Source organism: Salmo trutta, chromosome 40 (genome assembly GCF_901001165.1).
Source record: "Salmo trutta chromosome 40, fSalTru1.1, whole genome shotgun sequence".
NCBI classification, from domain to species: domain Eukaryota; kingdom Metazoa; phylum Chordata; class Actinopteri; order Salmoniformes; family Salmonidae; genus Salmo; species Salmo trutta.
The window spans coordinates 12,919,253-12,941,006 of NC_042996.1; the positions used below are offsets into that span (position 1 = coordinate 12,919,253).

Consider the following 21,754-nt stretch of genomic DNA (forward strand, 5'->3'; position numbering starts at 1 on the left):
GTTTAGACCGCTACACCAGAATCCAGCACACTGCTATGATTTTTCTATTAGATTATTGACTATACAATCCAATAGGATACGCATAATCCTATTGGATTCTAATTGGATCCTTGTATTGGAATCCTATAGGAGTTCAATGTCTGTTTGTGTACGTGTGTGTGCAAGCGAGAGAGAGAGACCAAATAATGCATGCAGAGCAGAATTAGGCTGATACCCGCTAATTATCAAAATCCAGAAAAGAGCCGTTAAATTCTACAACCACCTAAAAGGAAGCGATTCCCAAACCATCCATAACAAAGCCATCACCTACAGAGAGATGAACCTGGAGAAGAGTCCCCTAAGCAAGCTGGTCCTGGGGCTCTGTTCAAACAGACCCCACAGAGCCCCAGGACAGCAACACAATTAGACCCAACCAAATCATGAGAAAACAAAAATCTAATTACATGACACATTGGAAAGAATTAACAAAAAAACAGAGCAAACTAGAATGCTATTTGGTCCTAAACATAGAGTACACAGTGGCAGAATACCTGACCTCTGTGACTGACCCAAACTTAAGGAAAGCTTTCACTATGTACAGGCTCAGTGAGCATAGCCTTGCTATTGAGAAAGGCCGCTGTAGGCAGACCTGGCTCTCAAGAGAAGACAGGCCATGTGCACACTGCCCACAAAATGAGGTGGAAACTGAGCTGCACCTCCTAGCCTTCTGCCAAATGTATGACCATATTAGACACAAATTTCCCTCCGATTTCACAGATCCACAAAAAATGTGAAAACAAACTCGATTTTGATAAACTCCCACATCTACTGGGTGAAATACCATCACAGCAGCAAGATGTGTGACCTGTTGCCACAAGAAAAGGGCAACCAGTGAAGAACAAACACCATTGTAAATACACCCCATATTTATGTTGATTTATTTTCCCTTTTGTACTTCAACCATTTGCACATCGTTACAACACTAATATATATATATATATGCATAATATGAAATTTATTTTTTATACTTTCTATAGAAGAAACTTCACGTCAGGATAGGCAACCGAAATGAATAATTCATGTATGTGTGTTATATTAAACATAGAGGAGGGATTAAAATGTAGGCAAGCAATAAACATTTCAGAACAACTACTAGTTGAGTAAGACATGGGAGAGATGACACATTTTGGCAAAGAGATTTATTTCTAGACTAATACACTTGAAACAAATAGGCAAACCGAAAACTGCAGACATTACTAGTGAAATCTCAACTAGCAAGCAAGTCGCAGCAATGAAGAATTGAGTTTGTGCACATTCACGCGAAGGGAGGGGGGGAGAATTCCGGCAGGGGGGAGATTTTCGGCACAACACCTGTCGGGTTCCTATTGGTCAGTTACCCCGCTGCCTGCCCGCAGCATGAACCATTCCGATCGTATTGATGTATTTGATACCATTCCACTAATTCTGCTTCAGCCAGTACCACGAGCCCGTCCTCCCCTATTAAAGGTGACACACACACACTCAATTCTACACAAGCACACACCTTTGAACTCATGACCCAAACTCTACATTACATGGTAAGGTCCAAACCGGCTTAGTCCTACTTCACAGCATCTGTAACGTGTTGCTCAATTAATGCTTTCACTCACATCGTTTACTAGTGCTTACAATGGTTGATTACATCACCCACTTTTGGGTCCTAGAAATACTATAAGTATTGCCTTCTGAGAGAAAAGGTCAATGTTGTTGCACAACAGGATGAGAAGCTAAACCATCTTACAAAACATTTGATCAATATTTAGATGCAACCCTACAGAAAACAAAAAAGGATCGATTCATTTGACAACATGAAGTGAAGTCAAATAATTATTTTCTGTACAAAATAGGGGCCATTTCACTCCATTTTAAACATGCAAAAATGATATTTTAATTTATATGGGAAAAAAAATTATTTTGACAAATTTCAATATTGAAAAGAAAACAGCTGATTGGTATCAAAAGTGGTAAAAGAATAAACACTCAAACAGTTCAGTGGTCACCATGAGAGCAGTCTTCTCTAGATCCTTCTCTTCTCTCTAGTGCTTCTTGGCGGAATAAGACACTCTGTCTCTCCAGCTCTGTTCTCCTCCCTGTCCCTGGCCTGTCTGTCTGACCAGCGGTGTGCATCTCTGTGTGTGCAAAGGGGATCCAATCTCTCTGTTCAAAGCTGTTACTGTCCGTTCCTCCAGCATGTACCTGCCTGGTAGGTGGCACCAGCCTGCCCTATGCAGCACTCGGGTCCTGTCTATGGAACGAAAGCCCGGTGCTGAAGCAGGTCTGGGTTTGAGTTCCGAGATCAGGTTTCTGATGTCACTCTGTGGCCCGAACACTGTGGTCTGGAAGGCAGACCAGGGCTTGGGAGAAGAAGACAGTAGGTTCTGTCTGTTGTTGTGGTTCTGGTACTTCACTGATTCTGGTTCCAATTCTGGCTGTGTATTGCGGGACTTGTTGGATGGGGCTGACAGGGAACTGTTTACGGAGGGGTCCAGAGTGGTGTGTGTGGTTCCCCTGTACCAGGCCAGGTGGGAGTGGATGGGTGCAGCTGTGTTGGGTCTGGTTCCACTGCTTAGTCTCCTAGTGGAGAGGTGGGAGAGGGGTCTGGACCTGGGGACCCGAGGCGTAAGAGGTCTCCTGGATTCTGTGTTTAAAACCCTAAAAGGACAAAGTTCAACTCTGTTAGGTCCAATGACCTGTAACTTTCTCTTAGATCCTATGAAAATGCAAGAAGAAAATTAGCATTTTAAATTGTGTAGGAGCTAAAGAAGGCTTACTGTTGTAAGTCCCTGGTCAGTGTGTGATCAGACCCCAGGAAGCAGATGTACAGGTCCAGAGCTCTCTGCAGCAGTTCAACAGCCTCTCTACTCTCTGTCTTACCGGAGCCATGAAATATCTGCCTGGCTGCCATGACACACACAAGCTAAACATATTACACTCTGTGCAGTTGCTAACAGTCTAGGGAAAAAAAGTGTAAGAATGATTGAGAGTTGTGGTGCTTCTGTTTGAAAAATGAAATAATTACCAAGTTTGATCAAGGTGCCTGCGAGGCTGCATCCCTTCGCCTGAAGACGTGGCGATGTGGGCGAACAACGCTTCATGTCCTGGTCTTTGACGTGCACCGTGTGTCGATACAGCTCCACTGCTAGCCTCTGCCTGAACACGTCACTCTTCACCACACTGTAACATTCATATACTGTCACTGACTGAGTTAACTACTGAGGAGGGGATGGGAGGAGGAAGAGAGAGAAGAGGGAGAACAATGACAGAGAAGAAACTACTGAGGAGACAATGGAGGACACAATTAATGACGAAAAAGAGGAGAAGAAGAACCAGAAGAACACTAGAAGAGATGTAGTCTCACCCTGCTGTGTCAGCGCAGGTGTCGGCCAAGATGTCTGCCAGGCATTCCTCCACCTCCACCACTAGAGGGTGTTCTCTACCATACCAGCGCCTCCTGGTCTTCAAGGCAACCTGGAGGTGCTTCTCAGCACCACGTGGGTCTTGCAGGCTGAGTCTGTCACATATACATTTTAAAAAATCATGACATTAATCTAAGCTTGCCTAAATTGAGACATACAGTACCAAAAGTCATTCACATGGGTTTAGGTCTAACAGCAAAAGACATAGAAACCCCTGTAGCTGAACCTATGAAGTATAGAAACGTCCCACATGAGACTATACCTATTTATGCTATTTAATACACACCTGTGTATCCCACAGAGCAGTGATACAGTGGCCTCAGCACACAGGTGGAGTTTGTGGTGTCCCATATTGATGATGTCACTGAGTATCTGAGAGGCCTCGATGGTTTGGTCGTCTGCAAACAGCAGCTGGCATAGTACACAAAGCAACTGACCTGATAGGGGTGAAACATGAAATACATATCATTTCAGCACACTAAAAGCATTTACTTACGTTGTGAATGAAACAATACATCAGGTTGATTATTTAAAAACATGAGACCCATAGTGCCCCAACACTCTGGACAGATACCCTTTCTAACAGTGATTCTCTCATGTCTCTCAAGGCAGGTAATGGTGAGAGTCTGGGCGGTCTCCAGAGCTGATCTACAGTATGTCTCTGCCTCCCTGTGCTGGTCCGTCTCCACATAGAGCTCAGCCAAAGTCTGCCGCACTGTCAGCAGTAACATCACACTCTCCCTGTCTCGGTCCTGCTCACCAGCCTGAAATGACAGGAAATTGGGAAGCAGAGCGATCATTTCAGCAGGCTGTATGAAAGCCTTTCATAATTGTGTGAAAGTCTATGCACTAAGAACATAAAATGGTATTACTAGAGCAATTACAGTGTTAAAGCAAAGTCTTAGCCTACTGGCTAGGTTTTAAAGGGATAATCCACTCAAAACTATCTTCTGGTATTTTTTTAAATTAGTCCACTGTTGATATAGTCCCGAAATGTTTTGCATGTCAGCAATTAAGTTTTATTTTGCATCATCATGATGATGTTGCCGGTATCAACAGTGGACTAATGAAAGAAAATAAAGTTTCCCTTTAAGAGTGAGCGGTGGGTCTAACTAACCTGCGTGAGGGTGTTCTCAGCCTGCAGTAGGATCTGCTCTGCTTCCCCCTTCCTGTTCAGACAGAGCAGCAACTCAGAGACCAACAACTCCACTCTCCCTTTCACACCTGGATCCCACTGACAACCATCTTCTACAGGTGGGGAACAAACACCAAAAACAGTCATAATCATCACTGAGACCATCAATAATCAAGTTGTTATCAGGGATGAATAATTACCTTTGCCGTCACTTTGGGACTCAGTCACAAAGGCCATGTTGCTGTGTACCTCTCTCTGCTCTGGGTTGAATGGAGACAATAGCTGCATTATTTACGGATGATATATCTACAGTTTTATGATGTTATAACTGATCGCCACTGAATGCGTGTTGAAATATGTAACCGTGATGATTTACCTGTATGTGTAGCAGGAGGGAATGCCCATCGCCCTGATTGGATAAAAGTAGGAGGGTGGCTTCCCTTACCCAGCAGGCTCTGGTACGAGGTGTTGGGGTCATAACCTCTGAGGATCAGGAGAGTCCAGTACCTGACAACATCCATTCTCAGCTGAGGAGACTGGCTCCAAGTTGTAGACAGGTGCTCTACAGTCCTAGGGTCAGATAGTAAGTGGATACCGTTATGTAAATAAATGATGGATAAACATCTGAATCTGATAAAAAGGCTCACCCAGTTTTGATGTGTTAGGTTAAATATATGATGACAGTTAATCTACGGCTAAACTATTTTACCCAACAGTAACTGTGTGTTCCTCTAGTGTCCTTATGTGTGAAGTGTATGTCCATGCTCTTACTGTGGATCTATGAAGAAGGTGTGTAGCTCCCTCCAGGCCTCACTCTGCTCCAGGTGCCAGGGGAGCTCCTCCAGGATCTGAGGCCAGCTACAGAGCTCCCTGCCCTGCCTCTGGAAGAACTGGGCCAGGCTGAGATGGTAGCCCTGTCTGGTCCTCCTCAAACCCCCTGAACCTTTACCGGGACGGACCCCTACAGATCAAAAAGTAGAAGACTAAGGAGAATTGGAAATGAAATGATTGGTCAGTTGGACTCTTTAGTGCAGAAGAGTTCCACTTACATGCAGATACTCCACTTTCATTGTTAGACAAAGATGATCAACCAAGTAAAAAGCACCACCATGTTGGAAGGACCAACAAATGAAGACCATTGTAGAATGTCCATTCTATGCTTTCTATTTCTAGGCTTGTAACTTCCACTCCCGTCTGCCACTCACTCAGCAGGAGGAGGTCCATAGCTTGGCCCATTGATTGATGGGTGAGGCACAGTGTTCCATTGGGTCTCTCCTGTACCCAGGGTCCAGCAGCAGTGCGGAACCGGGCCCACTCCATAGGTAGAACCCGTATGGACTCAGGATAACCAAGAACCTCCAGCAGGACCAGGACCTGCTCCTCAGTCAGCCCAGCATGGGAGAGGTGAACCAGGCATAGAGTGTCCCATACCCAGCCTCTGAGATCTGGAGAGAAGGAAGCAGTAAGGTTAGATGCAACAATTCATCATAGAGTGCCTACCTAACAATGTTAATTCTTCACCTTTATTAAGAAAACACTACAGTGGTTATTCTTGCTGTATGGCACTTAAAAAAAAAAATCACAACTGAATAACTAGAGAGGGTAAAGATGATCCCACCTATGTTGGACACCTGAGAGGTAGGTCCTCCTGTTCCTTTGGCTGGACTGGCTGTACCCTCACTGACCCCGCCATAGTCATTGATCCAGCGCTGAATCACCCTGGCCCACAGCTCCGCCATAGAATCCACTTCCACATACTCCTCTATCAACTCCTCCTCCTCCTCCTTCCCCCTCAGGATGCGGCACGTCTGCAGCTCGCTAGCCACCACCGCCAGGAACAGCGGCAGGCGGCCCATTCCCAGCCTGGTAGTGGTTCCCAAGATGAATTGCAGCAGGGTCCTGTGTGGCTCCTGGCACGGCAGGGTAAGGTGTTGGAGCAGGACGCTGCGGCGGACCCAGGGGTCTGATAGGCCGGGCCAGGGGAGGGTGTGAACGTCTGGGCGGAGGGTCAGCCTCTGGTAGGTTACGTCTGTGGAGGTCGCTGTGATGAGGATCTTACACTGGGGAGGCAGAGGGTCAGGGAGCCAGCATAGGTCCTTCACCTGACAATGAATGAATAAACGTTAGGAATTCATGTTCACTATATAAAATAATATGCTTTGTTTTTAATCTTGATTTATTTGAATGTAAAATACACTGTACACGAACCACCACTAGTAGTGGTCTGGGCAAAGTAAGGCATTACCTCCTGCATTGAGAGCTCGAGGGTCCCGGTAAGTCTGTCTAGTCCGTCCAGAACTAGAACGCAGGGTCCCAGAGCAGCCGCAGCAGAGAAGGCCTGAACCACAACATGACCTGGCTTTACATGGTGCTGCAACCCCTCACTCCACTCAGCCTGGGGCCCTAGTACAGAGACACAATAACAACCCCTCACTCCACTCAGCCTGGGGCCCTAGTACATAGACATAATAACAGTAAATGTGTAGCCTTAGCAACGACTTAAAGAGAAATACCACTCAAAAACAATATTTTGGTATTGGTTTCATTAGCCCACTGTTGATACAGTCCCAAAATGTTTTGCATGTCATCAATCAAGTTTTCAAGATATAGGACTTTCAAAATATGTGTCACAGTTTGATGAGTGCACTAATGAAACAAACACCAAAATATTGTTTTTTTGTAGAATTTTCATTTGAACAGTTTTCCTCCTGGGCTGCACTAAAAATAAATAGTAAAAGCACTATTAGCCTCTGTCTATGGCCGTCTGTTTATGCCATGGCCATGTGTGTCACTGAACCACAATGTATCTGCGTGTGTGACATGGTTGGTATATCTTGTAGTTTATTTTGTGCTGTTTTATTGTATTATCATGTTGATTTGTTTATTGTTTGTTCTCAGGGCACCATTGAGAATGAGACCCTGGTTTCAATTAGGTTCCCCTGAATAAATCAAATGTATATATCAAAAATAGAAATGCCACACTAGTTACTTAGAAGAGTGAGATGAGAGGGAACCATCGGTCTGTCTCACCGGTCTAGACCAGACAAGCGGTATGACAATGTTGACCTTGTTCCTTTCTGAAGAACAAGGTCTGTGTTTGGTTTCTCACAAAGTAAATACATATATATATTTTTAAAGTCAGTATTGAAGTACATCTTATCTAGCAGTAAAGGTTATATTCACAGGAAAAGTAATTGAGTGTAAACAAATGTCTGAATAAATGTCAAATTGGGAATGTAAGTACACAACAGTGCTATAACGGGTTACATTTGGAATTGACGGGTTAGATGACAAAGAAGAGAATAGGTTGATGTTATTGTAGTCGTTTCTATCCCTCACAGACATAGGCAATAACACTCCAGAGGGTTTACCATAATGGGCCAGGCGTAGCTCAGTGGTGATGCGTCTCAGTACAGATCTGATATCCACACTGGAGCTGCTGATTCCACAGAAGTGAGGGATGGCCGGGATTCTAGGATTCTTCGTCCGGAACTCCTGAAGCCACCTGGCGGCCAGTGAGGACTTCCCACAACCCCTCTCACCACAGAGTAGGAAAATAGACCCCTCGGAATCACGTTTTTCATAGTGGCTGAGGGCAAAAGGAAATAGGAAGGACAGTCAAAATATGTTTTTCATTGATAAAAAAATATCTGAACACTATGAATGCATAGCTCCATCTACTTTTAAGTATGGCAAATCTCACAGTAATCCGTCACTGATTCCAGCTTAATGTGGACACCAAAATTCTTACCCTGTTAACTTAATAGTTGAATTCCTTGAGGTTGCTAGACTCTGAGACGTGTCAGAATGAGTGAGAGAGGCAGTAAATGTGTTGAGTGCCTCCAGGACAGCAGTGGTCTGGGTGGAGGGGGCAAACCAGCGACACAGAGCCTGGACAGCACCTTCATGATAACATCTATCAAGGGAGTCCAGGAGGCCTAAAGAGCAGGGGAGAAAGCACTGCTTTAGGGCTTGGAAGATCAGGCAGACCACAGAAAAACACAAATATGAACCGGACTGAGCTACGTTAGTCATCTTCGACGTCTTTTCAAAGCTGGTTGAACTAAATGGAATTAAACAAAGTAGATGTAAACAGAACTAGATCAACTAACAGAACTGAGCTGCACTGGTTCACTTACCTGAACAGGTTGGCTGCAGGTCCAGGGACCCATAGAGCTGTTCCATGAGGCCCTTCCAGTCCCTCTTCACTAGGTCCCCCAGATCCTGCAGCGTTCTGAAAAACCTTACAGGTTGCAGGCTGTCCACTACCCTGTTCTTCAGCTCCCTGGCTCTGTGTCTCTCCTCCTCTGTCAGTTTGGAGAACACGCTCAGCAACGACCTCTGACCTTGATCTGTGTACCTGTCTTCATCCTCCTCTTCCCCCTGGAAAGAGTAGTCTCTGAAGTAGAAGAAGCAGTGTCTGGTGTCACCCATCAGGGCTGCCTGGGTGATCTGCAGCTCTGTCAGGGAGCACTTCTGGTTCCTCCCTGTGAGGACCCAGGGGTAGCCTCCCTCCGCTGCAACATGCAGGTTCCTCTCCACCACAGAGAGGGCTTCTCGTTCTGGACCAGCAGCTGGGAGAGGTGTGGGGTCCTGCTCCAGCCTGAAGGGGCCATATCGGTGACCCATGAGGCAGAGGAAGGAGGAGGAGCGGGTGATAAGGTCTAGGCTGATCTTCAACTGCTGGGAGGAGAGGGAGGTACTATTGTCAGGGAGGTCAGAGGGACGATGGCTCTCCCGGTCAACCCACTGGGTGTCCAATGGTCTGAAGCAGGTGCCTCTGGCCTGGCAGAGGGCATCCAGGTGGGGGAACACCTGTGTTCTCAGGTAGTGCCACTCCTGAGACAGATCTCCAGGTACGGAACACAGCACGGGCTGGAGAGGAGCAGTAACAGGAGGGGCGGTGGAGTATGACCCTCCCCGGCCTCCCTCCTGTGGTTCCATCTCAGGCCGTTGTAGCTGTGACCTGCTGTGCCTGTCTGAACAAAATAATGAAAAACAAGCATATCAAGAATAATCATCAACTAGATATCTAGCTACAGTGTTTGGCAAGTACATGGTATTATTGGTGTAAATATTAGAGGTTGACCGATTAATTAGGGCCGATTTCTTGTTTTCATAACAATCAGTAATCGGCTTTTTTTCAATGCCGATTATGGCTGATTACATTGCATTCCACGAGTAAACTGCGTGGCAGGCTGACCACCTGTTACGCGAGTGCAGCAAGGAGCCAAGGTAAGTTGCTAGCTAGCATTAAACTGATTGTTTTTTATAAGATAAATCTTCACATAATCACTAGTTAACTACACATGGTTGATGATATTACTAGGTTATCTAGCTTGTCCTGCGTTGCATATAATCAATGCGGTGCCTGTTAATTTATCATCGAATCACAGCCTACTTCGCCAAACGGGTGGTGATTTAACAAAAGCACAATCGTTGCATGAATGTACCTAACCATAAACATCAATGCCTTTCTTAAAATCAATACACAGAAGTATATATTTTTAAACCTGCATATTTAGTTAAGAAATGCATGTTAGCAGGCAATATTAACTAGGGAAATTGTGTTACTTCTCTTGCATTCATTGCACGCAGAGTCAGGGTATATGCAACAGTTTGGGCCGCCTGGCTCGTTGCGAACTAATTTGCCAGAATTTTACATAATTACAACATAACATTGAAGGTTGTGCAATGTAACAGCAATATTTAGACTTAGGGTTGCCACCCGTTCGGTAAAATACGGAACGGTTCCGTATTTCACTGAAAGAATAAACGTCTTGTTTTCGAAATGATAGTTTCCAGATTTGACCATATTAATGACCAAAGGCTTGTATTTCTGTGTTTATTATAATAAAGTCTATGATTTGATATTTGATAGAGCAGTCTGACAGAGGTGGTAGGGAGCAGCTGGCTCGTAAGCATTCGTTCAAACTTTACTGCGTTTGCCAGCAGTTCTTAGCAATGTTTGATGCACTGCGCTGTTTATGACTGTCGTAAGGAGAAGCGGACCAAAGTGCAGCGTGTGTGTCGTTCCGCATTTTATTTATACTGTGAAACTATGCAATACATAAATAAACTGAATGACAAAAAACAACAAACCATGACGCAGAGGTGAAACATACACTACTCAAAATGTATCTCCCACAAACCCAGGTGGGACAAACACCAACTTAAATATGACCTCCAATTAGAGACAACGATGACCAGCTGCCTCTAATTGGAGATCATCCCAAACAAAGCCCAACAGAAATACAAAACTAGAACATAACATAGAAAAACTAAACTAGAAAACCCCCCTGTCACGCCCTGACCTATTCTACCATAGAAAATAACAGCTTACTATGGTCAGGACGTGACAATGACGTCAAGCCTATCAACTCCTGAGATTAGACTGGCAATATTAAAGTGCCTATTAGAACATCCAATAGTCAAAGGAAAATGAAATACAAATGGTATAGAGAGAAATAGTCAACGCATCATAATTCCTATAATAACTAAAACCTTAAACTTCTTAACTGGGAATATTGAAGAACTGGGAATATTGAACCACCAGCTTTCATATGTTCTGAGCAAGGAACTTAAACGTTCGCTTTTTTACATGGAACATATTGAACTTTTACTTTCTTCTCCAACACGGTGTTTTTGCATTATTTAAACCAAATTGAGCATGTTTCATTATTTATTTGAGACTAAATAGATTTTATTAATGTATTATATCAAGTTAAAATAAAATTGTTCATTCATTATTGTTGTAATTGTCACTATTACAAATATATATATAAAACATTTAATAAAAATCTGGCGATTAATCGATATCGGCTTCTTTTGGTCCTCCAATAAATCGGTATCGGCGTTGAAAAATCATAATTGGTCGACCTCTAGTAAATATACACTGCAAATTCATGACATGCACGTAACAGTGCATATTTCCCACATAAAACTGCTCAGTGAATGGATATCTACAGAACTAGAGGGGAACATTTAAGAAAAAATAAGATCTAAATTAAGATTTACTCACACCTAATAAAACCCAATATGTGAAAACATCTAGCTTGATGTAGGCCTAACCTGTAACATAAATGAACACTTGAGTGTGTCAGATATGTCACATGTTTGGTGGACTGTTGACAGGACCCATTTGAAGCTGCATCGCGGTGTCTTCCTACTGGCCATTTTTCTGGCAGAAGTTACGGGAAGCGAAGGCATAGAGAAATGGATTCAGGCAACTGTTGGCATAGGTCAGTAATACAACAAAATACAACTTGGTAGAGAAGTTTTTCAAGTTTTCAGACTTGGCCAAATGTCCTGACATGTTTAGCATGATAACAACTTGGAATGGCACTGAACAGATGACAAAAGTCACGATGATGCTGGTCACCCTGGACTTTCGGGAAGAAAGCTGAATGTTTCACTGTCTTAATGGAGGTGGATGTAGGATGTTAGTAGGAGGGAGACAGATAATACTAATCCAAGTATCGCCATCACCAAACCTCCCACCCCAGGGCTATACTTTCATTTATTATAAGAGATGTTAACACAACGGAGATGGTTGTCCTCCCCTTCCAACATGTTGACTGTCAGGAACGGTGAAGATATTACAACCCCAACACCCTACAGTATGGGAAACAACCACCTCCCCAAACTCCCATCACGCCACCTGGCCCAGCACTGGGGTGCAGAACTTGGTAGTCGTGCTGGACACTCATCAACAGGACGGTCAGCAGGCTGGAGAATGTACAGCAGGAGGCAACGAAGACAAAGAGCTTGCAGAGACTGTTGCCCAAGTCCCAGCTGAAGAGTATTGCATAGACCAATAGCGGCACGCATATTAGCAGGCTCAGCATATCTGACACGCCAGGCTCAAGAACAGTTTCATACTCAATTTGTATCTGTACAGATGCCAACAGCCGATCACAGCCGTCACTGCTATGTTATGCCCAGAAGATAGCAGAGAGCCAGGACCACTCCAGTGATCATGGTGCCAGTCAGTGGAATCGGGGGAATCAGGGATTCCAGAGGTGCAGTTGAAGTTGGAAGAGTTACAGGTGGAGGAGTTGAAACTGTCAATCGTTGTGAGACTGAAGATGAGGGAGAAGGAGTTGAATTGAATGTAGACGAGCAGCTGAATGTTGTTAGCAGTCGAGAGGTGGGTTGGTAGTGTCTGCAACTGAGTCGAGGGCATGGTTTCAATGTGAGGAAGGAGAAAGACTCTGATCACATGAAAAAGAAAGGGGAGGGTCTATTCCAGACCAAATATGTTGTGTTGAGGTCTACAGCCTGTGACAATTGCACAAGCAAGTGAATGCTGGCATTTGAAATAGATTAGTAGCTATTCCTTATAGACGAATTTCATAAATCAAAGCAGAGATGCACACGCACGCACCTGTGGACACACACACACACACACACACACACACACACACACACACAGACACACAGAGAGAGAGACACAAACTATGCCACAACGTGTGAATGGACAATAGTTGACAAACAAAATTCCATAAGTGTTGATACCTGTACTAGCGGCCAATAGTTTGTTCCAGAGATGGTTTCCAGCTCACAAGGCTGTCTGCGTGATCCCGATTAAAATTAACGTTACAAATAAAATCCGATTTTTTTCCTTGCAAAATATATACATTTGGCAAAATAAAAGCATGTTTGTAGGTAGTCTGAGGTGCTTGATCTTTTTAGTACAACGTCGATGTCAACGCATGCCTAGCACTTCGCTGAGAAGTTGTGCATGACAAGCCATAGCAACAGTGGTAGTCAAGGTGAACGTATGGGCTTCCGGATGAGCCTCTCATAACTGTAAATGTGCTGACGAATGTATATATTTCTAATGACGTGTTGCAGTGTATCAGACGTGATCTTATCGCTTGTTATGATAACAAAATCCTTGTTTAACGTGTAATTCGGCCAATGGAAACTAGCCACGCTTTGAACATGTACAATCGGACATGTAATACTACGATTGTAAGATTGAAGCGGCCAAAGCTTCTGCCATTGGTTATTGTTGTGCGTGGGGAGCAGCTATAGTCCACTTCATCAATCCACCGCCTCTAAAGGGGATCAGATAAAGTAGTGTTCAACCCTGGACGCACACAGTTTCAAGCCTATGCCGGGGTGTAGGAATAAAGTACAATATAGTAAAATACGGGACTAGGACTATAGTGATATATTCTTTCTATTAAAATGAAGCGAATGTGGATTGTATGCCTCCTTTGTGCTCTTCTAGCTTTCAGTAAGTATGAGTTATAAATTGCATAATAGAATAGAATTTCAACTTCTTTGCTGCTACTTGTCATGTCGTGATATTTTCTTATAGTTGCAGTATAAGCAGCAGTAAATGTGCTAAAATGCCATCTTTTGATTGCAGTGCAATGTTTTGTTGACCGATAAGTGTGTCAAATGGGTAACATTGTAGAAGACCTAGGACTGATTTGCAAGTTTCTGGTACTTTCTCTTCATCTGAATCCTGTGGAGCCAGACTAACATTGAAATGCCTAATGCTTCTCTTTTTTCATTCATCATATCTGGACGTTATGGTTGTTTGCTTTATGGGCACGTTATTCAGATTTTTACTTAACATTTTGTACATATTGACACTGCAATGTCATACCTAAGACCTCTGCTTCCACAACCACACCGACTAAACAGAAGCAGGATTGTAAACAACCTCATCCCACACAGTTATGCTCTATTTGTTCCAGTTATCAACAACTAACTACCAATGGTGTAAAAAGTACCCAATTGTCATACTTGAGTAAAAGTAAAGATAGAAAATGACAAGTAAATATCCTACTTGAGTAAAAGTAATTGGTTTTAAATATACCTAAGGATCAAACATAAAAGTATAAATCATTTCAAATTCCCAGACGGCACCATTTTCTTTCTTTTTTTTTTATTTACGGGGAGCCAGGGGTACGGTCCAACCCATAATTTATACACGGAGTTTAATACATCCGCCAGATCAGAGGCAGTATGGATTACCAGGGATGTTCTCTTGATAAGTATGTGAATTAGACAATTTTCCTCTCCTGCTAAGCATTAAAAATGTAACGAGTACTTTTGGGTGAAGAGGGAAAATGTATGGAGTACAAAGTACATTATTTTCTTTCGGAATGTAGTGAAGTAAAAGTATAAAGTTGTCAAAAATATAAATAGTAAAGTACATTTACCTCCAAAAACTACTTAAGTAGTACTTTCAAGTATTTTTACTTAAGTACTTTACATCACTGCTAACTACCCATATACTAGTCTGTTTGCTTTGGACAGTGCAATCAGTTTGCTATGTGGGTATAAAGATGGAAACCGAAAAGGTATCAAATCTTTATCAGCAGTGAAAGTGAACTTTTTCCCGGAGCTTATCAGTTTATTAGTACAGTATCGGTCCGTTCTGAGATGGAAAAGTGCCATGCCCTCTATGGAAGGAGTCAATGAGATGTAGTATTGTGGCTGTTATGCTTCCAGATAGAGGGGAAGACTGGCTACCAGATGAACTTAGACCCTCAGTAGTGAATTTATGGCCCAGTGGTTGCTCTGTCACATGACATGGGTCAATTTAAGTTATTAATACAAAATAGTTGTGTTTTTACTGGGTATAAGTTTTTATTGTTTAAACCCTCAGATCTATGTTTAATTTTATTTCATCTACTGGTTCTGTCAGAGCGGAGGATGAGGTTGACGTTGATGGGACAGTGGAGGAGGACTTGGGTAAAAGTAGAGACGGCTCCCGGACAGATGACGAGGTAGTCCAGAGGTAAATGTGTTGAAATATTTCAGCAGAGTGTTCTGTCATGCAGTAAGTCTTGAGACTAACTGGTGACAAGAGCACCCCATTATAGACTTCTCTACTTCCTCCCTCTTTTCCAAAACACAACCCTTTATACTGACCTTACATGAACCATGGGAACTACTTGCCTCCTCTCCTTTCGGCTTGCTATTTTCAGTAAAAGATAAAACCCATGTACCATCCTTTTATTTGCACAAAGGCTGAGTGGAGATTTGTTGATGTACTATTTAATTTTTGGCTTTACATCCGTTCCTATTAAGCCTGTAGAAGTACACCTGATCATTCTTCAGTTCGTTAGAGAGCAACACACAACATTTATACGGGTTTTCCCTATTACCAGTCACGCAGATGAGGCCTCTATAAATATTCTCTTTGGGGAAATCTTGAGTCTATGTACCTTGTTTGTGCTGATCTCTGATTACACTTCTGTTCTTCCAGGGAAGAGGAGGCTATCCAGCTTGATGGCCTGAACGCAGCGCAGATAAAGGAAATCCGGGAGAAATCAGAAAAGCATGTCTTCAAGGCCGAGGTGAACAGGATGATGAAGCTCATCATCAACTCCCTGTACAAGAACAAAGAGGTTAGTGTCTGCTCCGATCTATATAGACAATGGCGTTTTGAACGTTTACGCTTATAGAAATAATAGGGCAATACAATAAATATTAGTTTCTTTAACTCTCATTAAGCAATATTTTGTCATTTGTTTAATTAGAAATTAGTTCACAACGAGTCCATCTGGTTATCTATCATAAACCTGAGAGGTTCAGCGAGGTAACTTAAAGTCATTGAATAAGGGTTGAGACAGTTAGGAATGTCGTTTCGGGGTGGTGCTTCGCCCTGCCGGCATCTCTGGGTAGGTGGGGGCGAGCGCACCAACTGACTAGTACCCCCACTGATGGGAGCGGCCATTAGTATTGTCTTTGTATTGTAGTTTTAATAAAAACATTTAAAAATACACAATTTTCAAAATAATCATTTGGTGATGTTTCTTTTTGTCTGTGTCCAGATCTTCCTGAGGGAACTGATCTCCAACGCTTCTGATACCCTGGATAAGATCCGGCTGCTGTCCCTGACCAATGACGAGGCACTCACTGGTAACGAGGAGCTGACAGTGAAAATCAAGGTCTGTTAAGGTACCTCAGCGTTAGCTTTCTGTGTAACGCCCCCTTTCAGTCCTCCGACTGTGGGCTAATTAGCAACCCTTCACTGAGCTATCTGGAGTGAAACCTGAGACCGAGAGAGTAGTTAGGATAACATCTCTACATTTACATCTCAGTTTTTGCTTTGCAAAAAGGGACATCAAAACTTTCAACACCTGCGGCAGGACATTGTGTGCTTTCCCTTTGAGTACATACAAATGAATAATAATTACTGTACACACTTTGTTTGCTTTTCTTTTATTCTAAATGTGCATAGATTAATAGTAATAAAACAAAGTTTCAAGCTAAGTCTGTCATGTACAATGCAAAGTAATCCAAAACCCAATATAACATTTCACTGTTTGTTTCTCCTCACCTCCAGTCTGACAAGGAGAAGAACATGCTCCACATCACCGATACCGGCATCGGCATGACCAAAGAAGACCTGGTCAGGAACCTGGGCACCATCGCCAAGTCCGGCACCAGCGAGTTCCTCAACAAGATGGCAGAGATGCAGACGGAGGGTCAGTCAACCTCTGAGCTGATTGGTCAGTTCGGCGTAGGCTTCTACTCTGCGTTCTTGGTGGCCGACAAGGTGATCGTAACCACGAAGCACAACAACGGCACGCAGCACATATGGGAGTCTGACTCCAACGAGTTCTCCGTCATCGAGGACCCCCGCGGGGACACCCTCGGCAGGGGCACCACCATCACGTGAGTTAGCAAGGCAACTGTCAGCAAGTAGCAACCATTCACTCAATCTAGCATTAGTGTAGGTGGATGATTTGTACTTACTATGGCAATTTTAGGCTGGATATGGACAGCTCTGTTAACAGTCTATGATGAAGAAGAATATGGTTAGTTGTTGTTTAGCAATGTAAACCCTCATAACAATAATACATGTTATGATGTAGTTATTGCCTCATTTGTTCAGATCTTTTTGGCATTACTGGCAGTGGAACATTCAATCAAAAGGCTGTCTAAATTAGACAGAGACCCAAATGTTAAACCAAAGCTGAACTAATAAATGCTCCAAATTTGGATTTCACTGTAATGGACATTTGTTTCATTACTGTGCTTTTATTTAAAGGTCAAGAAGTCTGTAGTCTCGCTCAGGCGGTACAGCCAGAGGAATCTACTTATGTTTGGAAAGGTTCACAACTGTAATGACTAACATGAAGCTCTTCACTGCAAAGCATTCTTTATCTCCCCTAGTTTGGTGATGAAGGAGGAGGCAACAGACTACTTGGAGCTGGAGACCATCAAGAACCTTGTGAGGAAATACTCCCAGTTCATCAACTTCCCCATCTACGTATGGAGTAGCAAGACTGAGACTGTAGAGGAGCCTATTGATGAGGATGAGACAGAAGCAGATAAGGATGAAGACCACGATGAGGTTGAGGTGGAGGAAGAGGACAAGGACAAGCCAAAGACGAAGAAGGTAAAACATTGTTTCGAAGACTAACTACTGTCTGTAGCAGCAATGGATCCCATCAAAGCGAATCTCAATGGAAGTGTATCTTTCAATTTTAACGACTGTCCTTTCTCCTTTATTTCTTTCCCCTCAGGTGGCAAAGACAGTGTGGGAGTGGGAGCTGATGAATGACATCAAGCCCATCTGGCAGAGGCCTGCCAAGGAGGTGGAGGAGGACGAGTACAAGGCCTTCTACAAGACCTTCTCCAGGGTGGGTGTCTGTCTAGAGTTTATTCAGACTCGCTCTCCTAGCAGACACTAATCCATTTAGTGGTTACACAGAAGTCTGTATTCCCATTTAGATTTAGCAGACACTGGTCTCAATGGGTGATCTTAGGTCAGATATGACTCATCTGACTGGACATGAACTGAAGTGGTCTTGTCAGGCAAATCTTCAGTTGCCAGGCAACTGGTTTAATGACAGATAGACAACCTCTATGTAAATAACTTCTCACTCTATTCTGCTCTTACAGGACACAGACGAGCCCATCTCCCACATCCACTTCACAGCAGAGGGGGAGGTCACCTTCAAGTCCATCCTCTTTGTGCCTGCCGCAGCTCCCCGGGGACTCTTCGACGAGTACGGTTCTAAGAAGAACGACTTCATTAAGGTGCCACAGCAATGATTTGGTTACAAAGCAACTATGGATTGGCATACAAGCGGTTCTCAGTGCAGTATTGATGTGTCGTAATAGTTCTCTGTCAGTAACAATCTTCCATCTCTCTCAGCTCTTTGTGCGTAGAGTTTACATCACTGATGACTTCCATGACATGATGCCAAAGTACTTGAACTTTGTGAAAGGAGTGGTAAGTATTATTCCTTAGTAGATGCAAAAACTAATCCAAAGAGCACCGACAGGGTTAAGTCTGGATACCAGTCTGTTTAGCCATCATTCCACTCCTTGCCACTCCTGTCATGCTAAACATTGGCATATGACAGGGGTACAATTAGTCAAATGTTAGCTAATCAGACTGGTACCCAGGCTATTAAAGTGCACCCATTGAGGATTGATTGAATGTTAAAGCTGCTTTTGGGTGACCCAAACGAATTCACGTAGAAAAGTGTGTTATAGATCTATAATTCTCATTTAAAGCAAGTGTAAGAAGCAGTAGATCTGGTTTGTGTGCTATTTCTATGCTTCCTGTTCTTAAGTTTAGTTTTACTTCTTTCGTTTTTTTTTACTCCAGCTTCAAACAGCTGAAAAACAATATTTTTGGTTATGGAAATATATTTCTCAGCGGTTTACATGGTACAGTAATTCTCTACACAATACAAACTTAGAATTTTAGCAACCAGGAAATGGCAAAGCAATTTTTGCATATTGCATCTTTAAATTTCTTCTCTGTTCCATCAGGTTGACTCCGATGACCTTCCTCTGAACGTCTCAAGAGAAACTCTCCAGCAACACAAACTTCTCAAGGTGAGGCTTGCTTTCAATTCCCTCTATCAAACAACGAAACCCACCTGGACCTCAACACTAAACTCAACCACTTTTCACTCAACAACTCTGCTAACAACATACTTAACATGCCTCTTCGGCCAGGTCATTCGCAAGAAGCTGGTGCGCAAGACCCTGGACATGATCAAGAAGATCGCAGAGGAGCAGTACAACGAGAAGTTCTGGAAGGAGTTTGGCACCAACATCAAGCTGGGTGTGATCGAGGACCACTCCAACCGGACCCGTCTGGCCAAGCTGCTGCGTTTCCAGACCTCCAACAGCAACACGGTGCTGGCCAGCCTGGAACAGTACGTAGAGAGGATGAAGGAGAAACAGGATAAGATCTACTTCATGGCTGGGACCAGCAGAAAGGAGGTGAGGGGCTGGATGAGAACACTGTTTTGTGACAGAAAATAGAATATGTAGGTTTGTAAATGTAGAGCATAATAGCGGAGTTAGTTATAAACCTTGTAATGAAGAGTCAGGATCTGTAAAACATAGTAGCCTCCTTCCTATATCAAATGTCCGACAGTTTGCTGAATCGTGCCCTGAGCTTAATTTCCCCTCCATATTATTCCGGTAGGCCGAGTAGTCTCCCTTCGTGGAGAAGCTGTTGAAAAGGGGTTATGAGGTCGTCTACTTGACAGAGCCTGTGGATGAGTACTGTATCCAGGCCCTACCGGAGTTCGACGGCAAGCGCTTCCAGAACGTGGCCAAGGAAAGCGTCAAGTTTGACGAGAGCGACAAGACCAAGGAGAAGAGGGAGGCCCTGGAGAAGGAGTATGAACCTCTCACAACCTGGATGAAGGACAGGGCCCTGAAGAACAAGGTTAGGGGTCTTCTCAATAGGCTCAATAGGAATGTGCATTGTTATTGGATAGACACTAGTCAGATGGCATCTCCTCTGTTTGAAAATGTTTGCCCAAGTGTTGAAAAAGCTTAAAGCTTAATCTTCTCTGTTTGATCGGTCTGTAGATCGAGAAGGCTGTGCTGTCCCAGAGGCTGACCAACTCTCCCTGTGCCCTGGTAGCCAGCCAGTACGGCTGGTCCGGTAACATGGAGAGGATCATGAAGGCACAGGCCTACCAGACAGGAAAAGACATATCCACAAAGTGAGCAATGTGAAACCATTTTAACCTAATGTTCAGTATATGTTCTGTGGGATAAGACATCACTCACAAGAACTCGTAGTGGCTCAAGTCCTAGAGGGTGTTGACATAGTTTCTGCTTATTACCATGTTGACACCTTTTATTTCTGTTGTCCAGTTATTATGCAAGGCAGAAGAAAACACTCGAAATCAACCCCAAACACCCTCTGATTAAAGAAATGTTGAAGAGAATAAATGTGAGTACCATTTAGAATTCAACACAAATTGCTTTTCCGGGCATACACCCTTCTATTTCAAATGTACGCAAATGAATCATACATACTGTTAGGAACCTATCAAATTCTCCTCCCTACCTCAGGAGAATGCCGAGGACCAGACGGCCTCAGACCTGGCTGTGGTGCTGTTTGAGACGGCCACACTACGGTCAGGCTACCAGCTGGCTGACACCAAGGCCTATGGAGACAGGATTGAACGCATGCTCCGACTCAGCATGAACGTGGACCTCAATGAAGAGGTACGCGCAATATAACTAACATTACCCATGTGTAAACAGGATCTGAATACTTACTGCTACTTCACCAATATAATAAACACTGACTATGCAAAGTGTGTTATAATGCAGTACATTATGGCTGGATTCTGTATACGAGAACTGATTTGGGGAATGGGCACGAAGAGATGATAAGGTATATCTTCGCTTATCTTAACTTCCTTACCTGTCACAGCCAGAGGAGGAGCCAGAGGAGGAGGTTAAAGCAGATGAGGAGGAAGATGAAGATTTGGTAAGATGGGAGGGGAGTCTAGCACAGAACTGGGGATAAGAGTATTAGTAATGTTAGTAAGACACGCAATAAATAGTGATGGTCCTTTTTGCTTCATGTACGGATGTGTTTTTCATTTTGCTCCTTCCAGGGAGCCACAGGAAGGGATGAGCTGCGAGACGGACTGAGCGAGGGGTGGGAGGGAAGGGTGAGGGAGCGAACTGGGGGGCAGAGCTTTGACTGGAACTAGGTCCATTTTCTCTGCTGAAAGGGATCGGGTGGGTGTTTGGATTTTAGGAGCTTCTGTTGATTATTTTCTACATTTCTACATGACTGTAAATTTGTTAATATTTAACTGAGCCGGTTATGGTTATGGAGTGCTGACTTCCTGTCACGAGAACCATTAAATGTTTCCGGAAAGGTAATCTCTCACCTGTGGCGTCTTCTTTTTACCTGTCATTTCTGTTC

General features: G+C 43.6%; 1 protein-coding gene and 1 pseudogene across 2 annotated transcripts; one reads left to right on the forward strand and one right to left on the reverse strand.

Moving 5' to 3' along the window:
- Positions 1–1,881: 1,881 nt before the first annotated feature.
- LOC115179971 (tetratricopeptide repeat protein 41-like) lies at positions 1,882–15,882 on the reverse strand. 2 transcript variants are annotated; one of them, XM_029741795.1, is made up of 17 exons: positions 15,762–15,882; positions 8,709–9,548; positions 8,321–8,507; positions 7,941–8,158; positions 6,815–6,972; positions 6,188–6,671; positions 5,775–6,014; positions 5,341–5,530; positions 4,946–5,139; positions 4,770–4,829; positions 4,552–4,682; positions 4,009–4,198; positions 3,721–3,871; positions 3,377–3,529; positions 3,038–3,192; positions 2,790–2,916; positions 1,882–2,670 (listed from the first exon to the last, which is right to left on the reverse strand). In XM_029741795.1, exons 2-17 carry the CDS (start codon positions 9,511–9,513, stop codon positions 2,055–2,057), a joined length of 4,059 nt encoding a protein of 1,352 aa, XP_029597655.1. In that variant the 5' UTR covers positions 9,514–9,548; positions 15,762–15,882; the 3' UTR covers positions 1,882–2,054. The 2 variants fall into 2 exon arrangements, with proteins under 2 accessions (XP_029597655.1, XP_029597656.1); XM_029741796.1 differs by lacking the exon at positions 15,762–15,882 and adding an exon at positions 13,087–13,653.
- On the forward strand, positions 13,734–21,711 carry LOC115179972 (endoplasmin-like; annotated as a pseudogene).
- The last annotated feature ends 43 nt before the right edge of the window (positions 21,712–21,754 follow it).